Below are 23831 nucleotides of genomic sequence, written 5' to 3' on the forward strand. Positions count from 1 at the left end.
TTTCTTACAAAACCTCCATAAAAGGAGAGGACAACATACAACATATAAATAGGCCCTATGAATGTTAAAGAAAAAAAAGGCAAAATATAGCAAAATACAATGTTGAAAAAAAAAGCATTTAATTTAAAATTAGGATCACCCGCCCAGATCATCCAGGCAAACAGAAAAGATAGTCAAAACGACCTGAGCGGTGGACCAAGAGTGTCAAGATCATCACAATTGAGAAATTGGTTACGGTAACCAATTTCTCGAGGTAACCGGTGTCACGGTCTCACTTCTCCGGCGTGCTAGCTTCTCCGGCTGGATTCGGCGGATATTTGAGCACGTTACAGGGCACGTTGCATGAGCACGATACATGCTCAAGTGTCCGCTGTGCTTACTTTTCTTGGGGCTGTTCTCAAGTCCATAAATAACACAGTGAGGAACACCAAAGAATGTGTTATATAACACTTCCTGTGGGTCTTGCAACTAGCATTCTGATTTGTGATCCCAGCGTCATGTACGCACGTGTGCGTGTTCATTGAGGAATAATTAAGAACGAAATCCTTGGTCTGTGTTCCTTGCTCGTTCGCGGTCCATCACAATATGTGTCCAATTTGTCTTTATTTTTAGTCTTTTTGGTTATTGGGAGTTGCGAGCGGGCGCGCCGCGCTACCAAAATTCTGGATTCGACTGGTACCCAGTAACGTGTACATACAATATCTTAAGATCTTACGTGCACCATCCCAAAGAACTCAGCACACAAATAAAGTTGGCAAAAATGTACACTACTGCGCAATTTTGTGCATGCGTGTTGCAGCGAAATTTCCCTCTTGGAGAAGCTAGCACGCCGGAGAAGGGAGACCGTGACACCGGTATGAAACTGTTTTGACACTATCACAGATACCATGGTTGACACAGTCTATATTAGATTTGAGGCTTTGCATGGTGGGGTATCGGTATCGTTTCGGTTTGCGGTAACACCATGTGGTAATAACTACTGCTTAGAAGATATTAGTTCTCAGAGGAACTTGTCCTGCTTATTATCAACTTTGCTAAGTAGTTTTTTGTTCTGTTTAGAACAGTCCTGCTGTAAGTTCTAAAAGAACTTGTCTTTGGTCTCAACGTTTCGACTAGCCTGCTCTAGTCATCGTCAGGAGACTGAAGATAGTTGGAGATGCTACTCCTTAAGTAGGATTTGTTAGGATTAGGAGTGCTTGCTGGGGATGCCCTGCTCGCTCGGGTGTGTCAGTTGGTTGTGGGCCATGGGCATTGTGTTGAGAGATGCCCGCTGAGCGTCCTGCTCGCTCGACTGTGTCAGTCGGCTGTGAGCCTTGGACATTGTGTTGAGGGATGCCCGCTGAGCGTCCTGCTCGCTCAGGTGTGTCAGTTGGCTGTGAGCCACGAGTGTTGCAACTTGGAATAACTGAATGCCATATGTGGCTTATGAAGTAGCCGATATCTTGTGGGACAGTGTCATGTTTGTGGATCTCAATAGCTACTCTGATACGACGGGTGTACCAGTGTTTCTCTGGGGCTATGATTTCCGCTTGTTCCCAATCAACAACATGATCCAGATCAGCAGAGTGTTTGACTATTGCCGATTTGTCAAGTTCCCCTCTGCGGCCGTGAGCTATGTGTTCTTTAAGCCTGGTAGTGAGGTCTCTGCCAGTCTCGCCAATGTACACTTTGCCACATGAGCAAGGAATTCGGTAAACTCCTGCTTGACTTCTCGGGTTGTGCTTGTCTTTGTGGGTGTACAATTTCGTTTCGAGTTTATTGCGAGTCCGGTAGTAGACCTTAATATTGGCTTCACGGAGGATTCGCTGGATCTTGTGTGATGTATGGCCAATATACGGAAGGACTGCAACCGGCATATCGGGTGTGTTCAGGGTCTGAGACATGCTCGAATCCGGTGCGGGGCTGTGATTCTTAGATCTGTACCCATTGTCTCTTAGCACTTTATTGAGGTGCTTCAGTTCGGATTGTAGGTGTTCATCATCACTGATGATATGTGCCCTTCGAAGTAGGGTGCGGTTCACCGAGGTTTTCACTGATGGTGGGTAGAATGAACTAGCATTGAGGTATCGGTTTGTATGTGTAGGTTTCCTGTACACAGAGTGTCCAAGTGAACCAAGTGGACTGTTCTAAACAGAACAAAAACTACTTAGCAAAGTTGATAATAAGCAGGACAAGTTCTTCTCAGAACTAATATCTTCTAAGCAGTAGTTATTACCACATGGTGTTACCGCAAACCGAAACGATACAGTCTATTCTTAACGGTACAAATGAATCTTCGTCTGAATGATGAAATGACAATGTATTACAGCAACGAGAAATCGCCATGCATGCTTAGACAGTTTTTGACTCTATCAATTAAAGTATTCTTGTATGCAAATTATCATTAGCCTCGCAGTTCAGGAGATGAGCATAGAAAGACCTTGCTTTTGAAGTGTTGTTAAAAATCTGACAAACTAAATTCAGTTGAAATGTGGATAAAACTTCATTGATCTTACATAAATTCAAACCATGTGAAAGAGGCGTTGTTTCACAGTGTACTTATGAAGACCCATGGCAGCTTTTACAAGCTTTCCCTGTATTTTATTAAGATTTTGAAAAGACGAGACATTGAAATTCACACACTGGTACCCATTATAAGAACAGGAGTTAGAATTGTACTCCAAACATGGGTTTTGACACAGGTTGAACTGCCGTTTTTACAAATGCCAATACTTTGCAGAGAATAAAATGCCTATTGACATATACGAATTCTTTTCTCAATATGCAAATTAGAATTTAGATTTAGTTCATTGGACAGAACAATACCTAAATAGGTGATGGATTCAGTGATGTTAAGTTTACTTCCATTCAGAACCCAGAATGGGTCCGATGATTAATGTGTTCTTATACCAAAATAGTACAAGTTGTTTTACTGGGATTGAGACGCAGACCATGTGATGTGATATAGTCATTAGCATAATCAAAGCTTTTGGAGACCAGTGACGGACAAACTGGAAAGCAACATAATCATCAGCACATATAGCAAAAAAAACATTATAGGTGGAATGGGCAATAACAATACCACATGCCATTTCTCTGAACCATTTAATGGGATTGTCGATTTTGAATGTTTGAATTGACTGTTTGAATTTCTGATTTGGTCGGATGGTCTCATTTTTCTGTCCGTGAATCTGTTTATCTCCAGTTCTTGTTCTTTGTTGAATCTTTGTTCGGTTAAACGTAGCTTCATTTGTCATGGAGGTAGAACCATTGTGCGTATTAGGTTTACCTTTGTTGCCCTAGCTCTTTCGCCAACATAGATATAAAGTAAGGACAAGTTCACTGATGTTATCCAGATTATCTTCAACCAACCTTTTTTTTGGGTGAACCCCCCCCCCCCCCGGCACCGCTTAAGGAATGCAGAAATCAACTAATATGAGCTGGTCAGAGGGTACTGTTCTCGCCATAAGATTCAAATGATTACCCCACCTCATTCCAAATAAGAACGAATGTGTAGTAATATGTCTGTAGAGTCCAACTAAAATGGAACTGTAACCTAGATAGTGAAAGTCGTCATTGCAGCTGCGGCTATTATCGGATGTATTCATAAATTAATGCATTTAGCGAAAAACCCCGTAGATTCACCGGTAGTCCAACATTTTCTGCCTAATACCAAAATATAAGTTCGTATACATGTACAAACCTCCAAATATAACATCCGATTTCTGGCAGCAGATAACGAATATCATTGATGTATGGTTAAAGAAGACGGGAGTTACACAGTGCTTACCTATACTATGTATAGGCTATGTCTCTTTGAAATACAATGTATGCCTTTTTTGTTCAGACACAAGTTACACAACGAAATGTCGGGTTCAAAACTCAATCACATTTCGCAATTCCCAGATAAGCGGCTAGTTGTACGATGCTAAGGACATTCATCCACCAGTAAACGTACTTAAAACTTCCATGAGGGGATAGGGTATAGTATTGGCGAAGATGAATTTATATTCACCCCGCTAACCGTTTGTGCGAAAACTAGAGCATACAAACGCACACAGAATAGGCTTTTGACTGTAGGTGTAGAGAGGTCAATTTTGCGGAAGCTCTGAAACTTTAAGTTAATGTAGTAGGAATTCAGGAAGTAAGTGGCAGTTGCTAAGGCAGTTGTGTGATAGATAATCCAAGAGACACCTGGAAATCAAAATTATTTTGAGTCAGATGACAAGTAATTGCACGGTATTAGCAGTTTCTTTTGTTTCTCTTGGGACTTACTTTCAAAATTTACTGGAAGATTACAATTTCTTCACTAAAAGTTACAGGTTTTACATGATAAGAATAAGGTCTGTGTTCCTTGCTCGTTCGCGGTCCATCACAATATGTGTCCAATTTGTCTTTATTTTTAGTCTTTTTGGTTATTGGGAGTTGCGAGCGGGCGCGCCGCGCTACCAAAATTCTGGATTCGACTGGTACCCAGTAACGTGTACATACAATATCTTAAGATCTTACGTGCACCATCCCAAAGAACTCAGCACACAAATAAAGTTGGCAAAAATGTACACTACTGCGCAATTTTGTGCATGCGTGTTGCAGCGAAATTTCCCTCTTGGAGAAGCTAGCACGCCGGAGAAGGGAGACCGTGACACCGGTATGAAACTGTTTTGACACTATCACAGATACCATGGTTGACACAGTCTATATTAGATTTGAGGCTTTGCATGGTGGGGTATCGGTATCGTTTCGGTTTGCGGTAACACCATGTGGTAATAACTACTGCTTAGAAGATATTAGTTCTCAGAGGAACTTGTCCTGCTTATTATCAACTTTGCTAAGTAGTTTTTTGTTCTGTTTAGAACAGTCCTGCTGTAAGTTCTAAAAGAACTTGTCTTTGGTCTCAACGTTTCGACTAGCCTGCTCTAGTCATCGTCAGGAGACTGAAGATAGTTGGAGATGCTACTCCTTAAGTAGGATTTGTTAGGATTAGGAGTGCTTGCTGGGGATGCCCTGCTCGCTCGGGTGTGTCAGTTGGTTGTGGGCCATGGGCATTGTGTTGAGAGATGCCCGCTGAGCGTCCTGCTCGCTCGACTGTGTCAGTCGGCTGTGAGCCTTGGACATTGTGTTGAGGGATGCCCGCTGAGCGTCCTGCTCGCTCAGGTGTGTCAGTTGGCTGTGAGCCACGAGTGTTGCAACTTGGAATAACTGAATGCCATATGTGGCTTATGAAGTAGCCGATATCTTGTGGGACAGTGTCATGTTTGTGGATCTCAATAGCTACTCTGATACGACGGGTGTACCAGTGTTTCTCTGGGGCTATGATTTCCGCTTGTTCCCAATCAACAACATGATCCAGATCAGCAGAGTGTTTGACTATTGCCGATTTGTCAAGTTCCCCTCTGCGGCCGTGAGCTATGTGTTCTTTAAGCCTGGTAGTGAGGTCTCTGCCAGTCTCGCCAATGTACACTTTGCCACATGAGCAAGGAATTCGGTAAACTCCTGCTTGACTTCTCGGGTTGTGCTTGTCTTTGTGGGTGTACAATTTCGTTTCGAGTTTATTGCGAGTCCGGTAGTAGACCTTAATATTGGCTTCACGGAGGATTCGCTGGATCTTGTGTGATGTATGGCCAATATACGGAAGGACTGCAACCGGCATATCGGGTGTGTTCAGGGTCTGAGACATGCTCGAATCCGGTGCGGGGCTGTGATTCTTAGATCTGTACCCATTGTCTCTTAGCACTTTATTGAGGTGCTTCAGTTCGGATTGTAGGTGTTCATCATCACTGATGATATGTGCCCTTCGAAGTAGGGTGCGGTTCACCGAGGTTTTCACTGATGGTGGGTAGAATGAACTAGCATTGAGGTATCGGTTTGTATGTGTAGGTTTCCTGTACACAGAGTGTCCAAGTGAACCAAGTGGACTGTTCTAAACAGAACAAAAACTACTTAGCAAAGTTGATAATAAGCAGGACAAGTTCTTCTCAGAACTAATATCTTCTAAGCAGTAGTTATTACCACATGGTGTTACCGCAAACCGAAACGATACAGTCTATTCTTAACGGTACAAATGAATCTTCGTCTGAATGATGAAATGACAATGTATTACAGCAACGAGAAATCGCCATGCATGCTTAGACAGTTTTTGACTCTATCAATTAAAGTATTCTTGTATGCAAATTATCATTAGCCTCGCAGTTCAGGAGATGAGCATAGAAAGACCTTGCATTTGAAGTGTTGTTAAAAATCTGACAAACTAAATTCAGTTGAAATGTGGATAAAACTTCATTGATCTTACATAAATTCAAACCATGTGAAAGAGGCGTTGTTTCACAGTGTACTTATGAAGACCCATGGCAGCTTTTACAAGCTTTCCCTGTATTTTATTAAGATTTTGAAAAGACGAGACATTGAAATTCACACACTGGTACCCATTATAAGAACAGGAGTTAGAATTGTACTCCAAACATGGGTTTTGACACAGGTTGAACTGCCGTTTTTACAAATGCCAATACTTTGCAGAGAATAAAATGCCTATTGACATATACGAATTCTTTTCTCAATATGCAAATTAGAATTTAGATTTAGTTCATTGGACAGAACAATACCTAAATAGGTGATGGATTCAGTGATGTTAAGTTTACTTCCATTCAGAACCCAGAATGGGTCCGATGATTAATGTGTTCTTATACCAAAATAGTACAAGTTGTTTTACTGGGATTGAGACGCAGACCATGTGATGTGATATAGTCATTAGCATAATCAAAGCTTTTGGAGACCAGTGACGGACAAACTGGAAAGCAACATAATCATCAGCACATATAGCAAAAAAAAACATTATAGGTGGAATGGGCAATAACAATACCACATGCCATTTCTCTGAACCATTTAATGGGATTGTCGATTTTGAATGTTTGAATTGACTGTTTGAATTTCTGATTTGGTCGGATGGTCTCATTTTTCTGTCCGTGAATCTGTTTATCTCCAGTTCTTGTTCTTTGTTGAATCTTTGTTCGGTTAAACGTAGCTTCATTTGTCATGGAGGTAGAACCATTGTGCGTATTAGGTTTACCTTTGTTGCCCTAGCTCTTTCGCCAACATAGATATAAAGTAAGGACAAGTTCACTGATGTTATCCAGATTATCTTCAACCAACCTTTTTTTTGGGTGAACCCCCCCCCCCGGCACCGCTTAAGGAATGCAGAAATCAACTAATATGAGCTGGTCAGAGGGTACTGTTCTCGCCATAAGATTCAAATGATTACCCCACCTCATTCTAAATAAGAACGAATGTGTAGTAATATGTCTGTAGAGTCCAACTAAAATGGAACTGTAACCTAGATAGTGAAAGTCGTCATTGCAGCTGCGGCTATTATCGGATGTATTCATAAATTAATGCATTTAGCGAAAAACCCCGTAGATTCACCGGTAGTCCAACATTTTCTGCCTAATACCAAAATATAAGTTCGTATACATGTACAAACCTCCAAATATAACATCCGATTTCTGGCAGCAGATAACGAATATCATTGATGTATGGTTAAAGAAGACGGGAGTTACACAGTGCTTACCTATACTATGTATAGGCTATGTCTCTTTGAAATACAATGTATGCCTTTTTTGTTCAGACACAAGTTACACAACGAAATGTCGGGTTCAAAACTCAATCACATTTCGCAATTCCCAGATAAGCGGCTAGTTGTACGATGCTAAGGACATTCATCCACCAGTAAACGTACTTAAAACTTCCATGAGGGGATAGGGTATAGTATTGGCGAAGATGAATTTATATTCACCCCGCTAACCGTTTGTGCGAAAACTAGAGCATACAAACGCACACAGAATAGGCTTTTGACTGTAGGTGTAGAGAGGTCAATTTTGCGGAAGCTCTGAAACTTTAAGTTAATGTAGTAGGAATTCAGGAAGTAAGTGGCAGTTGCTAAGGCAGTTGTGTGATAGATAATCCAAGAGACACCTGGAAATCAAAATTATTTTGAGTCAGATGACAAGTAATTGCACGGTATTAGCAGTTTCTTTTGTTTCTCTTGGGACTTACTTTCAAAATTTACTGGAAGATTACAATTTCTTCACTAAAAGTTACAGGTTTTACATGATAAGAATAAATATATCGAATTGAATTGAATTGAATCCCCGATGGGAGTGGATAAGCCCAATGGGCTTGAGTTCTCGTTGACTAGAAAATTAAAGGTTTGTTGTCGCTTAACGTGACATGACGAAAATCGAGTGTATAAAAAATTTCCCATACGGTGAAAAAAGGCTAGTTCTCAGATGATGCCATGTAATCTGTTACAAATACCTAAGAATTTACTATTTAGGTGTTGGTCCTTGAGTCAAACACCTCTTGTTTTTCTAAGAATATTCTATTATTGTTGTTTTTATTATTATTCTCCTCAGCAAGTGTTTCTCCAGAACTGTTTGTCAAAATGAAAACATATTTGAACTTTAATTGTTGCCCTTGACAATTCTGTAATTCTAGACTGGCAATGTTTTAGCAACCTTTTGTTAAATTTCTTGTCAACAACACAAACGTGATAGCCCAACACCGTGTGGTTGTTCCTACAACCTCTAGTTGTTATTTTGTATGTATATTTTATTAATTTTGTTGATGCGTTGTACAAAATGTGATAGCCATGAGTTGTTGCCAGGCCGAGTCCGGGAGGGCCTACAGGTTGAAAAGTAGTTGTGGTGAGTCCTGACTAGCTGTAAGAGCTTTCGTAGATATTTTATTAATCTTACCATGATTTGTACATTAAAATATTAAATATCAATCACACATGAAAAGAGCTTTCAATTGTATACGAAGATTAGTCAGAATGAATCTTAAACCTTGAGGTTCAGACAATTATCAACCGCGTGTTGTGTGAATTTTGCTAACACTAACAGGTTTTTACTTCATTCAACTCCCATATCTTTAAGTCCAATTCACATTGTTTTGCAAATTTTGTTACATATAAATAGGCAATCAGATTCCAATTCCATCAAGTGACGATATGCTTACGCAGGTTATGAATATTTTCTCACGATTAGTTTAATTCTGCAACGAATCTCCGTTTCAAATAACGCAATGGCTCTTTTAAGGGCCAAGTTCGTTAACTCTAGCTCTTAACCCCTAAATTGTGGAAGTGTTGTACAAAAGTGTAACTTAACAGGTTTAGCACATTGTGCTGAATGTTGTCTGAATGATAATTCCATAATTCACTCCAAAGTCCAGTGATTATGCAGGAGATAAACACTGCCTCGTTTTGTGATACTATCATACTAGTGATAACAACAATAATTGTTAATACTTTCGCAATTGTCGAAATATGTTCAATGTAAAATTGTAATTCGTTGCTTGGAGATATTATCCGGGGCCAAGTCTTGACAGGCCAATAATGACACTACAAAACAACTTAACAACTCGGGCTGTTGTAATTTGCTCGTATTATATGTACTTGCTTGTGATTTAAACACAACAATCAGTGGCATTATAGTCGTTACCGTATACCATGCCAGGTATACATGATAACAATTAATAAGTTTTGACCAGACACGGTTAAGGGCCAAGAGTTGTTGTTACCAGGCCTAGTCCTGAAGGGGCCTTAAGGGCCAAGAGTTGTTACCAGGCCGAGTCCTGAAGGGTCTAAAGGGCCAAGAGTTGATACCGGGCGGAATCCTGAAGGGCCTAAAGTGCCAAGAGTTGATACCGGGCGGAGTCCTGAAGGGCCTAAAGGGCCAAGAGTTGTTGCCAGGCCGAGTCCCGAAGGGCCTAAAGGGCCAAAAAAATTAATGTGATGAGTTCTGATCGGATTTAAGAGTTTTGGACAATATTCTGTATTAAAGCGCCCATCATTAATGCCTTGATATATTACAAAATTAATTTGTGAGAAGATATTTCAGTTTATATAAGAAACTAATAAGAATGAATTATCAACTTTGAGGTTTAGACAACAACCAAGCTGTATGAATTTGATAATAATTGTTATTCAATTCTGTTAGCTATATAAGTCTAATTCAAATTGTTTCTAAATTTGTGTATCTTTGCACTATGCAAATTAGTTCCCAAATTCTTCAGCCGATGATGTGCTTACACAGCTTTATCAAAACCAGAAAAGTCTGAAAATGTAATACTATACATGTACACGTAGTTTTATTAAATTGTATATCAAAAGACGCCAATTGTCCAGCCTGAGAGCATTGAGTTGCATAGTTCAGGTACACTTCCACTTTTCAAAAATATGTTTTTGGTTGTTTTTCGTATCTGGCAGTCGACACAGCATTGGGTTACAATGTGTAACAAATACACAAAAGAGCTAAAACAATCGCAAAAGAGGAATAATTGGCTATCAATATTTACCTTTGCAAAAAAAAAACAATTGGTGACTCATATGAAAAGACTCATACATGTATGTACTTCTTCAGCTTCTGATATGCTATTACTGTGTCTTCTGTCCCTCATTCCATGGCATTCTGTAAAACGAAACTTTTTTTCATGCGTATGAGCGAATTGCGAAGTAGCATGAAATTGGCCAATTCATTAGGTGATTGTCGATTGGTTGGTCAATTAATTTTTTTTCTCTTCCATTTAATTCTACGTGATAAGCACCCTCGATATATTTTCCTTCAGGCCTCAAGAAATTATAGACAACACAGATTTCAAACTGACTCAACCTTACCTCAAGCTTTATTTTTCTGTCTCACTTCTTTGTGTTAATGCAACGTTTCTCAGGGCTATACTATTTTTCTGGTTACTATGTCCTTCATTGTTGACACAATTGCAGCTCTGCCGTCTACTTGGCAACCCTGCAAGGCAATGCATGTCTCAGCTCTAGACCTCATGGAAAGAACAGCTCTGGGAACACATGTTGTGCTCTTATGCAATTGTTTGACGCCTCGTGGACAAAAACGTAAATCTGGTACCGCAGTAAAAAGGTTCATAAAAGTCAAACGGTAAATGCGAATAGCTTCATTTTTTCACACAAGGTTACTAATGAATATGTCATTCTTACAATGTTTAAAAGTTCAAAACTTTAACTTGGTTTCGAACAAAAGATGGCTTCTTTGCACTATTGCAATTTTTTCTACTCACCCGGGAAGTTCTTTTCTACATCTTTGATTGATCCATTGAGTATATTTGACTGTTTTTATTTGGGTTTCATGTTGCGAATGATCTGTCTATAATTTCATCCTTTTATAAATGTATACTTGCTTTGTTCATTTACATCTCCCTATTAAATTTTATTTCTCAAGACAAGAGTAATAATTATCCTATGAAGTAACTTACCTTGCTTTTTCTGACTTGTTCTCTTTGCAAGACTTTGAAAAGCCCCTCAAAAACAGAGGTGTCCAACAACGTCACGGCGCTCAGTGACAACAGTACTGTTCAGTTCGCCTTGATCAAGTTCTGTTTCTGGTCGCCAGGACTTTTTCTGTACCGCAGAAAATTGTAGGTCTTTACTGGTGCACTCTCGCTTTGTCAAGCTTAGGCAAGTTGAAGTCAGTCTCTGATGATTATGTCCCGTCTAAAATGCGTCCGGGTGCCGGGCAAGTTCCAATCGAGGAACTAATAGTTTTTTTATGACAGTTCGGTCAGCATGAAGTTGGGCGAAGGCTCGGGATTCTAACGCCCAGGGTGAAGGAATGGAGTGAGTTGTACATTTATTCAGTTAAGGGGCGTCACCCTATGTATAGTACCGTGTATAAATTGGCGGGCACTTTACTTCCTCCAAAGTCCAAATCGCTCTCGTACTCGACCGCAATTATTTTTTTTATGCAACCAAGTATAGTCATTAGACAATGACCATTATACGCATGCGTGAAACACATCGTGTGGGTGCAGGCCAGTAAATCGGTCCGAAATTACCTACGCCAGCCAAACCAAGATTTGCATGCCCTCAAATTCTTCAGTATTAGAGCATTTTGAAGGCCGTGAACTTGATGATGTGTAAACAAGAAGGTTGGAGGCCGTGCAGAGGACTGCGAGCTCGTTTCTGTGAAATGTGGATTAAACTAGGCCCTAAAATGGCTCTATTTTGCAATGGAGCGTAGGCGTCAATTTTCAAAATGGCGATGGGCTTCAGGACTGCTTGTAGACGTGATCATCTTCGGATGGAATTTTCTCCCGGAGTCCGAGAACCAGTCCATTTCGTTACCAACTGACGCATGCGCATTATGGTCATTGACTATACTTGGTTGCATAAAAGAAAATTGCCGCAGGACCAACCTGTTTGATTTAAGTATTAACCGTTGGCCCTGCGGCAATTGTTAGACCGTTTCAATGGTTCCCAGCAGTATGTGACATACTGTTGGGAACCATTGAAACGGTCTAACAATGATCACTGTTTTACCGCGTATCAGGCAAGAGGGACAAGTTCAAGGGGCGGGGCTTCATGACAAATATTATGTCATCATGCATGCACTCTCTTTGATATAGCACCACTTGTCATAAGTAGGGTCTTTGGCTGTAATTTGCTTTGTATGTATTGAAATCGAAAGGACAGCCTATGCTGTTTGATTTAAGTATTATATATCTTTAGGCCTAGCCTATATAGAATTCAACGACCTTACATTTCACTTGTATAGTTTGAGAGTTCTTTTTCCCTGGAATGTTTTTATCAAACTTACAAAAGGTTTATGTTATAATTGCTCTTAAGTGGCACCGCACCCCAATGAAGCGAAAGTCCGATAGCTTATTTCCAAATCGTGCGATTTTACCGCTTCGTAGCCCAAGTGTATATAAAAGTGACACGTCGGGTATTTATTTAACTTCCATTCAGTAGCGCAGTATATCAAATGCTAATTAGTGGGTTTTTGAAACTCAATTGAGGATTTCATCTCATATAATTAATTCAATTTTCTTCAAGTATAGCAGACATTTATGCAAATGGCAGAGACCCAGCAATGAGAAACTTTTAGACTTCCAAAAGTCTGAAAGCCCCGGGAAAGTGCTCAAAACCCAATCAGCCAGATCATAGGCAGAAATCTCCAGACCATTGAGAACCCTAGAAAACATATATTGCAGATCCCAGATAATACATGCATCAAGGTAGCCGTCATTAGTGTAGGCGTATCTGGGGCCAAAAAATCATCACTTTTGGCATCATCAACTCTGAAGATCCTGATGTTCTGATAGTAAAGAATTTGGAATAACTCTATACTCAGCAGAAGTCTTCCATTCAAGCTTTACCGTTTTTCGAAAGAATAGAACTGCAGTGTATGAGCCATAGCGTCTTCGCGTGAGCGTCAGGCGTCGTCGGAGGGGCGTTCGAATGTCGCCCCGCAGCTGTGTAGCCACTGGGGGCGGGGCCGGGGGAGGCGTGGTAGGCGCCTCCCCCCCCCCTAAAAAAATCGTCGCCCCTAGTCCCCCTTCCTGCTGAAAATTTGGCAACCGGGTAAAAACACCAGCGGGTTTAAAATAACGTTCCTTCTATTTACATGTATTTGTTTATTTTTCACGAAGATCCTGCTTTTGCCATCGGCTAAGTTTATTTGTGACGTTCCGTTGAAAGCGAATAGCGCCACCTGTTGTCTGACATTGACCTTGATGTCGGTTTCGAAGAGCGCCCCGGGAAGATGGTTTCCAGCCCCCCCCCCCCCCCCCCCCACCTTTTTATTTACGGATGCCGGGTGTCCGGTGAAAACAAACTGTTGTGTCTACCTTTCAACACGGATGAAATGGGCGCCCCCCCCCCCCCTGTAACATCCAGCCCCCCCCCCCCCCCGCACTCGCCCCCTATAGGATGAGAAGCCCTAGCTACGCCGCGGCTCTCCCGATGGCCGGCTCCTTCAACTCTCCCTTTCTAGCAGGTGAGGGGGCACTTGTGCACGGAGCCCATAGCCTCGCCAAGATATTATGATACAGTTAGTTGCTCGACTGTTGGACTGAGTTCGATCCTCTTGAGTTGCTCTGGACGTGTTCTTCAAAAGGTCCACTCTTCTCCTGACTTTTCAATTTGCAGACCTGTGTTTTATCAGTAAGCAAAAGTGGCGTCTGCAACCCTCTGCGAAAAAAGCCATTCTGGGTTTGCTTTTGCGCCCGGCTTCGACGTACCAAAAACCCCAAATATTTCGAAATTTATAAAGTTATTACTAAACGGCGGCGGGTTTTCTGCGATCCGTGTTGCAAGCAGACGAGAACATAAGTAGCGATTTAACAAAAAAAAATCTGGGAGAATTCACAATACTGGAGAGCAACTGCATATTGTCACTGGTCGTCGGGCAGTCATGTATAGTTTTATCTCCACTGCTCGTTGTGACGTGAAAAGGAAACCTGCAATTAAAGTCCTCGCCTCCGACGAACTCAGTCCCCAACTCCCATGGGTATTACTCATACTTTGCTTTCCCTTAGACTTACCCCTAAGCCTAGCCTGGACTATTCCCTTCCCCAAAGAAATCCTACAAGAAATAGGCTACTTCAAAAGACCACACCCTCTGCACAGGCTAAGGGTGCCCCCAGTTGACGTCAGGAAGGTAATGAGTACACGTAAAACGTCCAACTTCTTTTTTCCTTCGGAATATTCGTAACTGCGTGACCCGACATTTTACGCACTGGGCAGTTCTATATTCTTAAAACCAGTTCTATTGACAAAACGTACATTTTAGACCTTGATGTATAAGGAGACTTTTTCAAAGTCATTTTTCGTTCTAATGTGGCAGACATGAACGGCAGTCGAGGATTATGTGTTTCCGTTCTAGTGGGATTTTTACTTGTTGCCGTGCCGCCATGTTTAGCAGGGGAACCAGACGGTTTATTATCGGTAACAGAGGGTGAGTACAACTACCAAATATATGTTTTCCCTTAACTAAGAGCATGAAAGGTTCAGATTAAAAACAAACTATTCTCGTCTTAAAGTTTCTTATATGTGCATGTTTCATCTCGAGCGCAAGGCTCCTCCTTTTTGTTTTTCGCATCCTGTGCATTTGGTCTCATTTCCTATTTATTATTTTATATGTCCAAATAATTTCCCAGAGGTTGGGGAGTTATAATTCAAGTTAAAAAAACGAGGCTCAGTTTAAAGCAAGATCGCGATATAGAAACCAAAAGTTATTCTAAAATTGCAATTGTTATTAACGCGTTGTAATACTTGTAAGAAGTTGGTTGAGGAAGCGAATTGTAAAACTTGCTATCATAAAATAATAACTGATCGTATAGATCATTAAAAAAAAATGATAAAGAACAAACGTGACGCGTACGTGTTTTGCTTTTGGTTTTGATGTTTCGTTTTTACCCTTTAGCCTACATCATTTTCAAGAATGAATATGCGTGGTAAATAGCTGCATCAATGTAATTCAGAAAAAAAATCATTGTCTTCCCATTTGCCTTCAGTTCTGGGAGAGTACTGCGAAGGTTACTACGACGAGAATAAGGACTACCACGAAGGTTTCCAGTGCATGGTGACCCATGATACGTCTGACGAGCTCTCGTGCTGTGGCACAGCTACAGACAAGTACTGCTGCGAACCGGGGTTCTTCATCAACTCACTCACGTAGGTTCCATTCCCCAAACTTTGATTCTAGAGGTTTTTAGCTGGTTCCAGAGGGCCGGCCCAGTATCCTCTCTGTACCTGTCTTTATCACTGACCCTCAGTCACCTGTTAGCTGGGCAGTGCCGTCGTATAGGATTGACCCAATAAAATCCAGCCCATTGTGTAGATAACATGCATAAAAAAAGTCTTCCAGTGGGTAGCCATATGGTCGATCGGATTTACTAGACTTGCCTTGTTCTTATTCTCTGTCAAATTAGCACGAAACACACATGGCATTTGTGAGTTAATAAGTTAATACGGATCCGGGGGCCCAACGTGGGGCATGAACCCCCCCCCCCCTTAAAAGAAAACAAGAACCCAATTTGTTTGTTTAAGTGACGTCGCATTAGAGGCAGGCACTGCGTACACCACCATCTTTTCCTCAAAGACATTTGGTTAAAGTGGACAGAAATTGTCTCAGATTGCACCACAGAGCATCTAGAATCCAAAAGAATGTCGGGGCCCTTAAGCGGGCCCCAAACCCCACGCCGTAATTTTTGGAACCTAATTTTTGGGGGACCAAAATATTTGTTCCCCCCCCCCGAAAAAAATTGTTCTGGATCCGCCCTTGTTAATAAGTTACGCTTACCAAAAACCGACTAAGTATAGGGGGATCCAGAACCAAATTTTCGAAATTACCTTTTTTTCAAAAAGAGGAAGGGGTTCAGTATAAGTTCCATTGTAATATTAATTTATTTCCTGAGACTTTAAAACAAAGGTGTCTTCAAACCTCCAATTATAAAAAAAAATCGTTTGGGGGGGGGGGGGGGGCGTTCCCCGATCCACCGATAGTTGTGGTAACTTCAGTCTTAAAACCAATTATTAAAGGTTTGGCACCATCTTCCTCGGAGGAAGTCGCACATTAAACACAACATTGTCTGTCTTAATTATGTGGGCGGTTTTACGAATTAAAAGATCGCCTTGCGTGTAATGAAGACAGGGAAACATACTTCCTAATTAAATGCAATCCCGCGAATTTTCATCCGCCCAGCAATGACCTTCCCAGTATATTTGCTGCCCTAAAAAAAAAACTTCTCTGGATATTTACAAAATATTTAAAACGGACGGGGTAATTTCATATCCTGTCAGATTGTTTTTGTACAGGATATTAATATCGTCTTGTGTTGGCAGACGCCAGTACATAAAATCGAACCGCCCTTCCTCGTCATATTTTTACAGTCATGCAAACCACATTTGAGGAGGCCAAGTATAAAAAGAAACACACTTTTAACGTAGAGTTGTCTTTTTTGGTACTAAGATATTTATTTTCTTTTGAACAACTGATTGCACCCGCCCCTTGTATGTCCTGGAAATTATAATTCTTGTTACAATGATCATGACATTTACTTCCTATTCGTAAAAAATAAAGACGTTTTCATAACTTCGTTACTCGTGTTAGATTTTAAACTTTGTAGTTGTGTTATGCACCTTTTGATTGTTAAGATTTTTTAATACATACCGAGAAGCATGCAGTATGCCTCTTGTTGGTTGCAAGTATTTTTTCTAAATTTGAACTCATAAATACGAGCAACAGGAACATGACTCAACCTGCGGAACTTCCCCAAAATTCCTCAATTATTAAAGAGACCACAACGGTCGTTCGAGGTCTGTATCCAAACGTCATGGGGTCGAATGTAACGTACATTGATAATTATAGGCCTATATACCTTTTTACTGAAGTATTTTATCTTGGAGGGGCGCTCAATTGATCATTCGTTATCGTCACAATGTATACAAAGTTGTTTTTCCTTCTCTGATTTTGCTTAGGATACAAAAAGGTTTGTCCCGTGCTCCACCCCCCCCCCCCCAAAAAAAAGTTATAGTTACGCCACTTGCTAAAGATGCTTTGCCTAAACGGGAAGGTATATAAGGGCTCAATAATCATCAAAGCTATACGCCCTCTTAGGAAGTGACCCTGCATCATTGTACAGATTATTAACACTAAAATGACAAATACTGTAGTACACTAAAATGACAAATAATGTAGTGATAAAAAAAGGTCAAGTTGAAGTCTGACTAGATCAACTATTTTGAGAACCATCTTTTATAAGTGCCAACGATTTTAACTGATTAATCAATTAAGCATTTTCCACCCATTTGGTTGTCATAATTGGATTTCCTCCATCGCCGTGACAAAATGTCGTCTGGGTTCCTCCGAAAATCTGCATGGACATGCCACCAGTTTAGGGCGCCCCACCAATGCTAATAAGTGGAGATTGTCATTAAAATGTTGCCCCGGGGTAGGGGTTTGGTCACTTCAGAAGTGACAATCCCCACATCTTGGGTGTGGCAACCCGGGGAAGGGAGGGGAAACGATTGATAGCCACACAACGCCTGTACTGATAAAGTCTTACCATTTTGATAATTCTGCACAGCGGCTTGGTGTCATCCGCAATTACTCCACAATGTGAAACATCAACTAATTAGTTAACTAATTGAAAAATAGTAAACTAACGTTTGAAAAAGTTAAGAAAATGTTAACTAGTTACTTTATTAGTAAGCTAACTGGAACATGTTGCGTTTACCCTATCATGATTTACTAGGAACCATACCCATCCAGACAAATTCCTACACCATATGGGAAACTGCACACACATATTTCTGACTTGGTGCCAACCCAATGAAAGGTTTAGGGGTACTGTATCCATCCTGACAGATCCCATCAAAACATGCCGCTTGGGTTTGAAGGGTCGAGTTCTTTTAGGGCATTGCTCAACATTTTTACATGATTATCCCAACAGAATTAGAAATTGAAAACACGAACGGTAATAAAATGTCTTTTCTCACTACTTTGCTCCACAGTATCGGCAACTTAATCGGCATACTGATCGGCGTCTTCGTCATCGTATCACTGTGCGTCATCATCGGTTGCTGCTGCTGTTCCTGCTGCCTCTGTACCGGCAATCGCCTGTACACCGACCGTCACCACCCCCACCACCATCACCATCATGACCGGAGGAGGTCAGCTCGGTACATGATGTCGGCGGAGGGACTGCGGGCCACCCTGCTGCGAGGGAGGAGGAAACGGAGGGCCCCAAATGCTGAAGGTGGGTTACGTGGTAAGTTGTCTTTCAAGTTGAAAGTACAAGTATATCATCTCAGCAGTCGGGATGGCACGAGGCGAGTCTAGTTTCAGACAGGCGAACTTTCAACTTTGTGTTAACATTTTCCATTGCCATGACACAGTCGGTTCCTTTTCAAACATCTCCCTTTTAATGGTTCAAATATTCGGCATTATTCTGTTAGAGTCTGGAACGGGTCTGGAACACCAGTCTTACAGAGATATAACATTTTTTTGTAGTGGGGCTTTTGCACACGAGTAAGAAACATCACTGTTCCATGGAGGTTGCTAAGGACGTGGATGCACGTTAAAATAATTGTTGAGTTGAGTTTTGAAATTAGTATCCTCAAATTTCATTTTGTTTTGTTTTATGCGCATTTACAGCCTCGCCAGCACCGTCATCAACATCAAGCCAACAACTTCCTACTCCACCGCCTCGTCACAACCGGCCAGCCCCGACCCAACCACCCTATCCACCCCAACCCTACCCTCCAACGCAACCATACCCACCCCAATATCAATACCCACCCCAGCAGTATCTTCCCTACCCATCCTACCCACCAGGCTACCCGCCAAATGCGAACTACCCTCCCCAGCCCTACCCGCACCCAGTCCCTCGGATGGTGCACCAGGGGTCTGCTTACCCGTCCGCCGAGGACGCACCGCCGGCGTTTTCGGCACCCCCACCTCCGTACACGGAATCTATTAAATACCAGAGGCAAGCACCACCACCGTTACTTGACACGCAAGCATCTTCCCACCCCTCATCGACAACAGAGGAGTATCCTTCCCCCTCTGCCTACCCACCCCCTCCTCCGTCCCCTAGATACCCACCCCCACCACCACCCTCTTCGCCAAGGTTCTCAGACACGGCGTCCTCCTCTGATCATGCCCCGCCATTGCTGGACAAGCAGGCTGCTTCGGCGAGACGGTACCCCGGAGTTGCCTACCCACCCCCGACACCGTCGAGGAGGGGTCCCCCATCGGCACCACCCGAAGAGGACGTCTCGCCACTTCCAAGAAAGATGTAACTGAGAAAAAAAACTAATCTTCAAGACAATGCCGGTTTCAGCATACCTCCAATGGATTTACCAAGAATGCCCTATCCTGAAAATTCCGATATTGATTTTGAAGAACTTTCCCAAGCAATACTTCTTTGTGTGTTTTTTCTGGATGCTTTTCGGACGGACAGTATTGCTGGTATCCTGTCATCAGTTAACATATGAGAATATAAACTAAGAACCTGCGAATCTTCTTCCATATTGTCAGACATCGACTCTGATTCATAAAACACTCATTGCAGAGGAAATGTCTTACCTTTGTGGCGTTCTTAAGACAGTTTTGAGAGAAGTGAGTGGTTGGGAAAACAGGTAGACTAAACTGTTCTCATGCTTTATCAACTGAGTAATTTTATGATTGAAAATTAGCTCTTTTTGTTACCAATTTTGATTGGCTATAAGATTATCACATGATCAAACCACGAGCGGCGCAATGTTTTGTCAATGACAATCTGGCGTGTATACCAAATCAACAAAGAAGCCTGAAAAAGAGAATCGAGCAGTCAAACCCCGAATTATTGAGGATATTTTTCGCTTTATAATACAACCAAACAGAGACAGAAAGTGAAGTTATATTGGAAGTTACAGATTCTATTAAAGTCATTCTTTTGCATGACCATAGCTGCCAACATTTCAAAATCCCAATTAGTAATCAACCCGCGCGGTCATTTTCAACTGCTCGTTTTATCAAAAGCTTTACCAACATCGAGTACAGGTACATGGTTTACATGTACACATACATGTGCATACCCTTCTTCTTGTGAATAATGTAATGTAGGCCAAAAGATAATTTAAAAAAAAAAAAATTAATATTTTTTTTTTTTTTTTTTTTTTTTAATTAATTTTTTTTAATGTCTGTATTTGTTTGTTGGAGTCAAATAAATAATAACAATAATAAAATATGCGCATATTTTTTTGGAGATGCATGCTATCAATGTGGAGTTTCGAGTTCGTATCAATGTTTTTACACACAATGATTTAGGGCCACCGTCATGACCGTATGCAATAGAAATATCCCGCCAACATACCTTGCAAACGCATGCTGATTTATCTTTTCTGGACGTTGTGACAAACTCAAACTGTAATACCAATTATTCCAATTGCTCCTCGGTTTCAAATTGTCATGCATTCAACCATATTCTCTGTGACAAGTTTATCCAGAAAAATCTTGTTCATTTTATCAGGAGACCACTTTATCATCCCAGTTTATGAACCAATTTGGTAAACAGCTACATGTTCTCATGTACCTCAATCTATTCTACGGGTACTCTTATTAAATTCCATGATTAAATTGTCGCACTGATGGGTCTCAACCCGGCAAAAAGCGACCAAATGTGCTCACGATCGTCACTGAAAAGTACTCACATACAGTACACACAACCACACATCCACGAGATGCACACAAATGACACACCATTGAAAAATAGTTTTAGTCTGGTCCTCAAGTACTCCACTGCGCACACTGCATTGATGTCTATCGGGTGCTTGACTGCATTCTTATTAGACTTGTCACCAGTCCATCCATTATCGCGACATTTCGCCAGAAGTTTTCGGTCAAAAACGATACTTTACAAGTATTTTTTTTTCATTAGGTAGAAAATGGGGAATTCGTAATGTTTTAGTGGCAAATCGTATTTTCGTAATTTAACAAACAATTCGTAATAATTACGAAAAATTAGTAACAGTTGGCAGCTGTGCATGACCCTTCCAGATGGAATGTACCACCTTTAATACGTCACTAATTTTAGAATTGTCTCATCAGTTATTAAATATATTTAAATATGTGAAGATCCCAATCAGATTTTTTTTACTTACTAGGTTTTTAGAGGGCAGAAAAAATGCATGTTGTATAGTTCACCAAATCCACAAAAGCAGTTGACAGACATAGTGGTTAATTTTGTAAATACGAATATAAATATTAGCGAGATGAGTTTTAAAAGTCATGTCGTTTGCATGATTTTTCTTTTTTTCACTTAAGATTTTCGGTGTAAATTACGTGTATTGTGGTTTAAATGTGTACAGTGACAACTTGGACAGAAATAAAAATGGCAAAACACTAATCTTCACCCAGATGATGTAATTTTATTCATTTGCATTTGAGTTTTCGTAAGTGTCATCACATTTCAGATGTTGTTATTAACCAAGATCGACCGTATTTTCCACATACGAAAGTACACTATTTAATAACTTTCAAAAACAAGCAGCAGCCATTAACTGGTTGTTTACCCAGAGTCAAAGGTAAAGAATACCACAATGAGGCAAACTCAAGGTTATTGGTACCAGACTATTTTGCCTTTGATTTTAAGGCAATCTTGGTCTCGTCCTACAAGGTATACATGGTGCAAACCACTATAAAGCGAATCCGAGGTATTGGTGCCAGCCTATTTTACCTTCAACTTTGCGGCCATATTGGTCTTGTCTCCCAAGGTATACATGGTGCAAACAACGATGAAGCAATTTCTAAGTTATTGGTACCAGCCTATTTTACTGTCATTCTTGCGGCCATATTGGTCTTGTCTCCCAAGGTATACACAGTGAAAACCACTATGATATAGCTTGGTACCAGCCTGTTTCAATTCTGATTCTCGTTTAAAATGCCACAGTCTCCTTTACACAAACCCAAAGATGACCACTGCATATCGTTAACTCATGGTTTTTTTTGTAATATTACAATTTTATTAAAAGTACTGTTACGGTACGGCTAATTTCCATCACTTCTTTCCTGCATATAAAATCAAGTAGTGCTCACCACTACAGTGTTTTTCGTTTTATTTTGCATATCAAATTTACAGAGACTTTGCTCTACACAGCTGACTAAATGACCAACATCGCAGAACTCCTCAGCACAAAACGTTCCCGATCATTTTTTTTTAAAAGCTAAATTTGCTGAGAGCCCACCAAAAGCATTATTCACAACATGTTTCCCCTGGTGTCCTATATTTGTGTTCTGAAAAACCTTCTATGCTTAAGAGTTCCGTAATATTGGATTTGAATTCCACTTTTGTTCCTTCTGAATACAAACATCTTTTACCTCTGCCATCTTCCAATAAACCCACAGAGCTAAGATTTGTGCACCATATACATTTATATTACTTCCTCCAGGGATTTATACAGAATCGTTCAACGAAATGTTTGGTTTTGGTCATGTTAGGAATTTGGGAGTCAATACAGTATACAGACGAGAATAGATATCACATTTCTGGAAGGTTATGGACAATCTGAAACAAAATGTTAATCATGAATAATTCATGAAGTCCCCATATGTCATGTTCTTGTTCACATGTTTATGCATACATATTCATGTAATTTACTAATGAAAAATTAATGTGGAATTACTAGAATATGCACTTACGACATCTGCAAATTGTCTTATCCTGTGACCAAAGGAAACTAGCATGAATAATTCATATCCATATCTGAATAATTAAAAACTGTTTCCAACTTTACAAAAATCTAGAACTGGATTGGTGCTTCTCCAAAGTCCAACAGTTAAACTCCCTATGAATAATTCATGAATTTTCATGTAAATGTGTTATTCAAAAAGTTGCTTCCAACTGCATGATATCTACTGCATATTGGCCAATCACAATGCATAATCAAATGTACATATTTCTGCTAATGAATTATTCATTATTCATGAACCGATGCTAATGGAAGATTCAGTATTCTATCTGACAATATTTCATGTTGATCAAATGATGAAAATCTTTACATTGATTGATTAAAATGATGTTACATAAATATTACGAGTATTACACACTGGATTTTGACACACATCATTTGAACACATTATTGTCATATCTTGCAAGGAATTTATTATAAGCACATGCTAATTTTGCTTAAGCAGTAATTCTGCGCTTACGTACGTTAAGCAAGATTATTTTGCAAGCCCAGCAAATACAAAATGATGTCATGTTTAGGTTATACGTGTATTTGTGGTCAGCAAGGGACCCTGATAGTGACTAGTAAATTGACGTGACATCAATACTCAACTTTCTTCTTGAACTAATTTTTTCCTCTTCTTGGTTTCCTTTGTCTATCTCTTCTTTGTGTAGCTCTCGTTTTGAGTGGCCGTTAAATAGGGCCTGCTGTTGGAGGTTGACTCTCGCTAAAAATCTTTTTAAAAATAGAAAATGACCAAACTTGTTCATTTGTATTTGCACTTACACGTCAAGTAGTAACTGCACGCTGTCCATGGCAAGACTGTACATGCTGTGAT

The 23831-nt window shown here is 40.5% G+C and overlaps 1 protein-coding gene across 2 annotated transcripts; it reads left to right on the forward strand.

Moving 5' to 3' along the window:
- The first annotated feature begins 14195 nt into the window (after window positions 1-14195).
- LOC119737201 (extensin-like) lies at window positions 14196-20236 on the forward strand. 2 transcript variants are annotated; one of them, XM_038211380.1, is made up of 4 exons: window positions 14196-14735; window positions 15295-15454; window positions 18296-18552; window positions 18939-20236. In XM_038211380.1, exons 1-4 carry the CDS (start codon window positions 14627-14629, stop codon window positions 19583-19585), a joined length of 1173 nt encoding a protein of 390 aa, XP_038067308.1. In that variant the 5' UTR covers window positions 14196-14626; the 3' UTR covers window positions 19586-20236. The 2 variants fall into 2 exon arrangements, with proteins under 2 accessions (XP_038067308.1, XP_038067309.1); XM_038211381.1 differs by having other exon boundaries at window positions 18296-18540.
- The last annotated feature ends 3595 nt before the right edge of the window (window positions 20237-23831 follow it).

This window comes from Patiria miniata, unplaced genomic scaffold (assembly GCF_015706575.1).
Source record: "Patiria miniata isolate m_02_andy unplaced genomic scaffold, ASM1570657v1 HiC_scaffold_3, whole genome shotgun sequence".
Classification (NCBI taxonomy): Eukaryota; Metazoa; Echinodermata; class Asteroidea; order Valvatida; family Asterinidae; genus Patiria; species Patiria miniata.

Excerpts from the sequence above, each read along its gene's own strand:
- LOC119737201 (XM_038211380.1), top strand. The coding sequence starts at position 14,627 with ATGAACGGCAGTCGAGGATTATGTGTTTCCGTTCTAGTGGGATTTTTA. Across the intron at positions 14,736-15,294 it reads TTTATTATCGGTAACAGAGG|TTCTGGGAGAGTACTGCGAA; the intron begins GTGAGTACAACT and ends ATTTGCCTTCAG. Across the intron at positions 18,553-18,938 it reads TGCTGAAGGTGGGTTACGTG|CCTCGCCAGCACCGTCATCA; the intron begins GTAAGTTGTCTT and ends GCGCATTTACAG.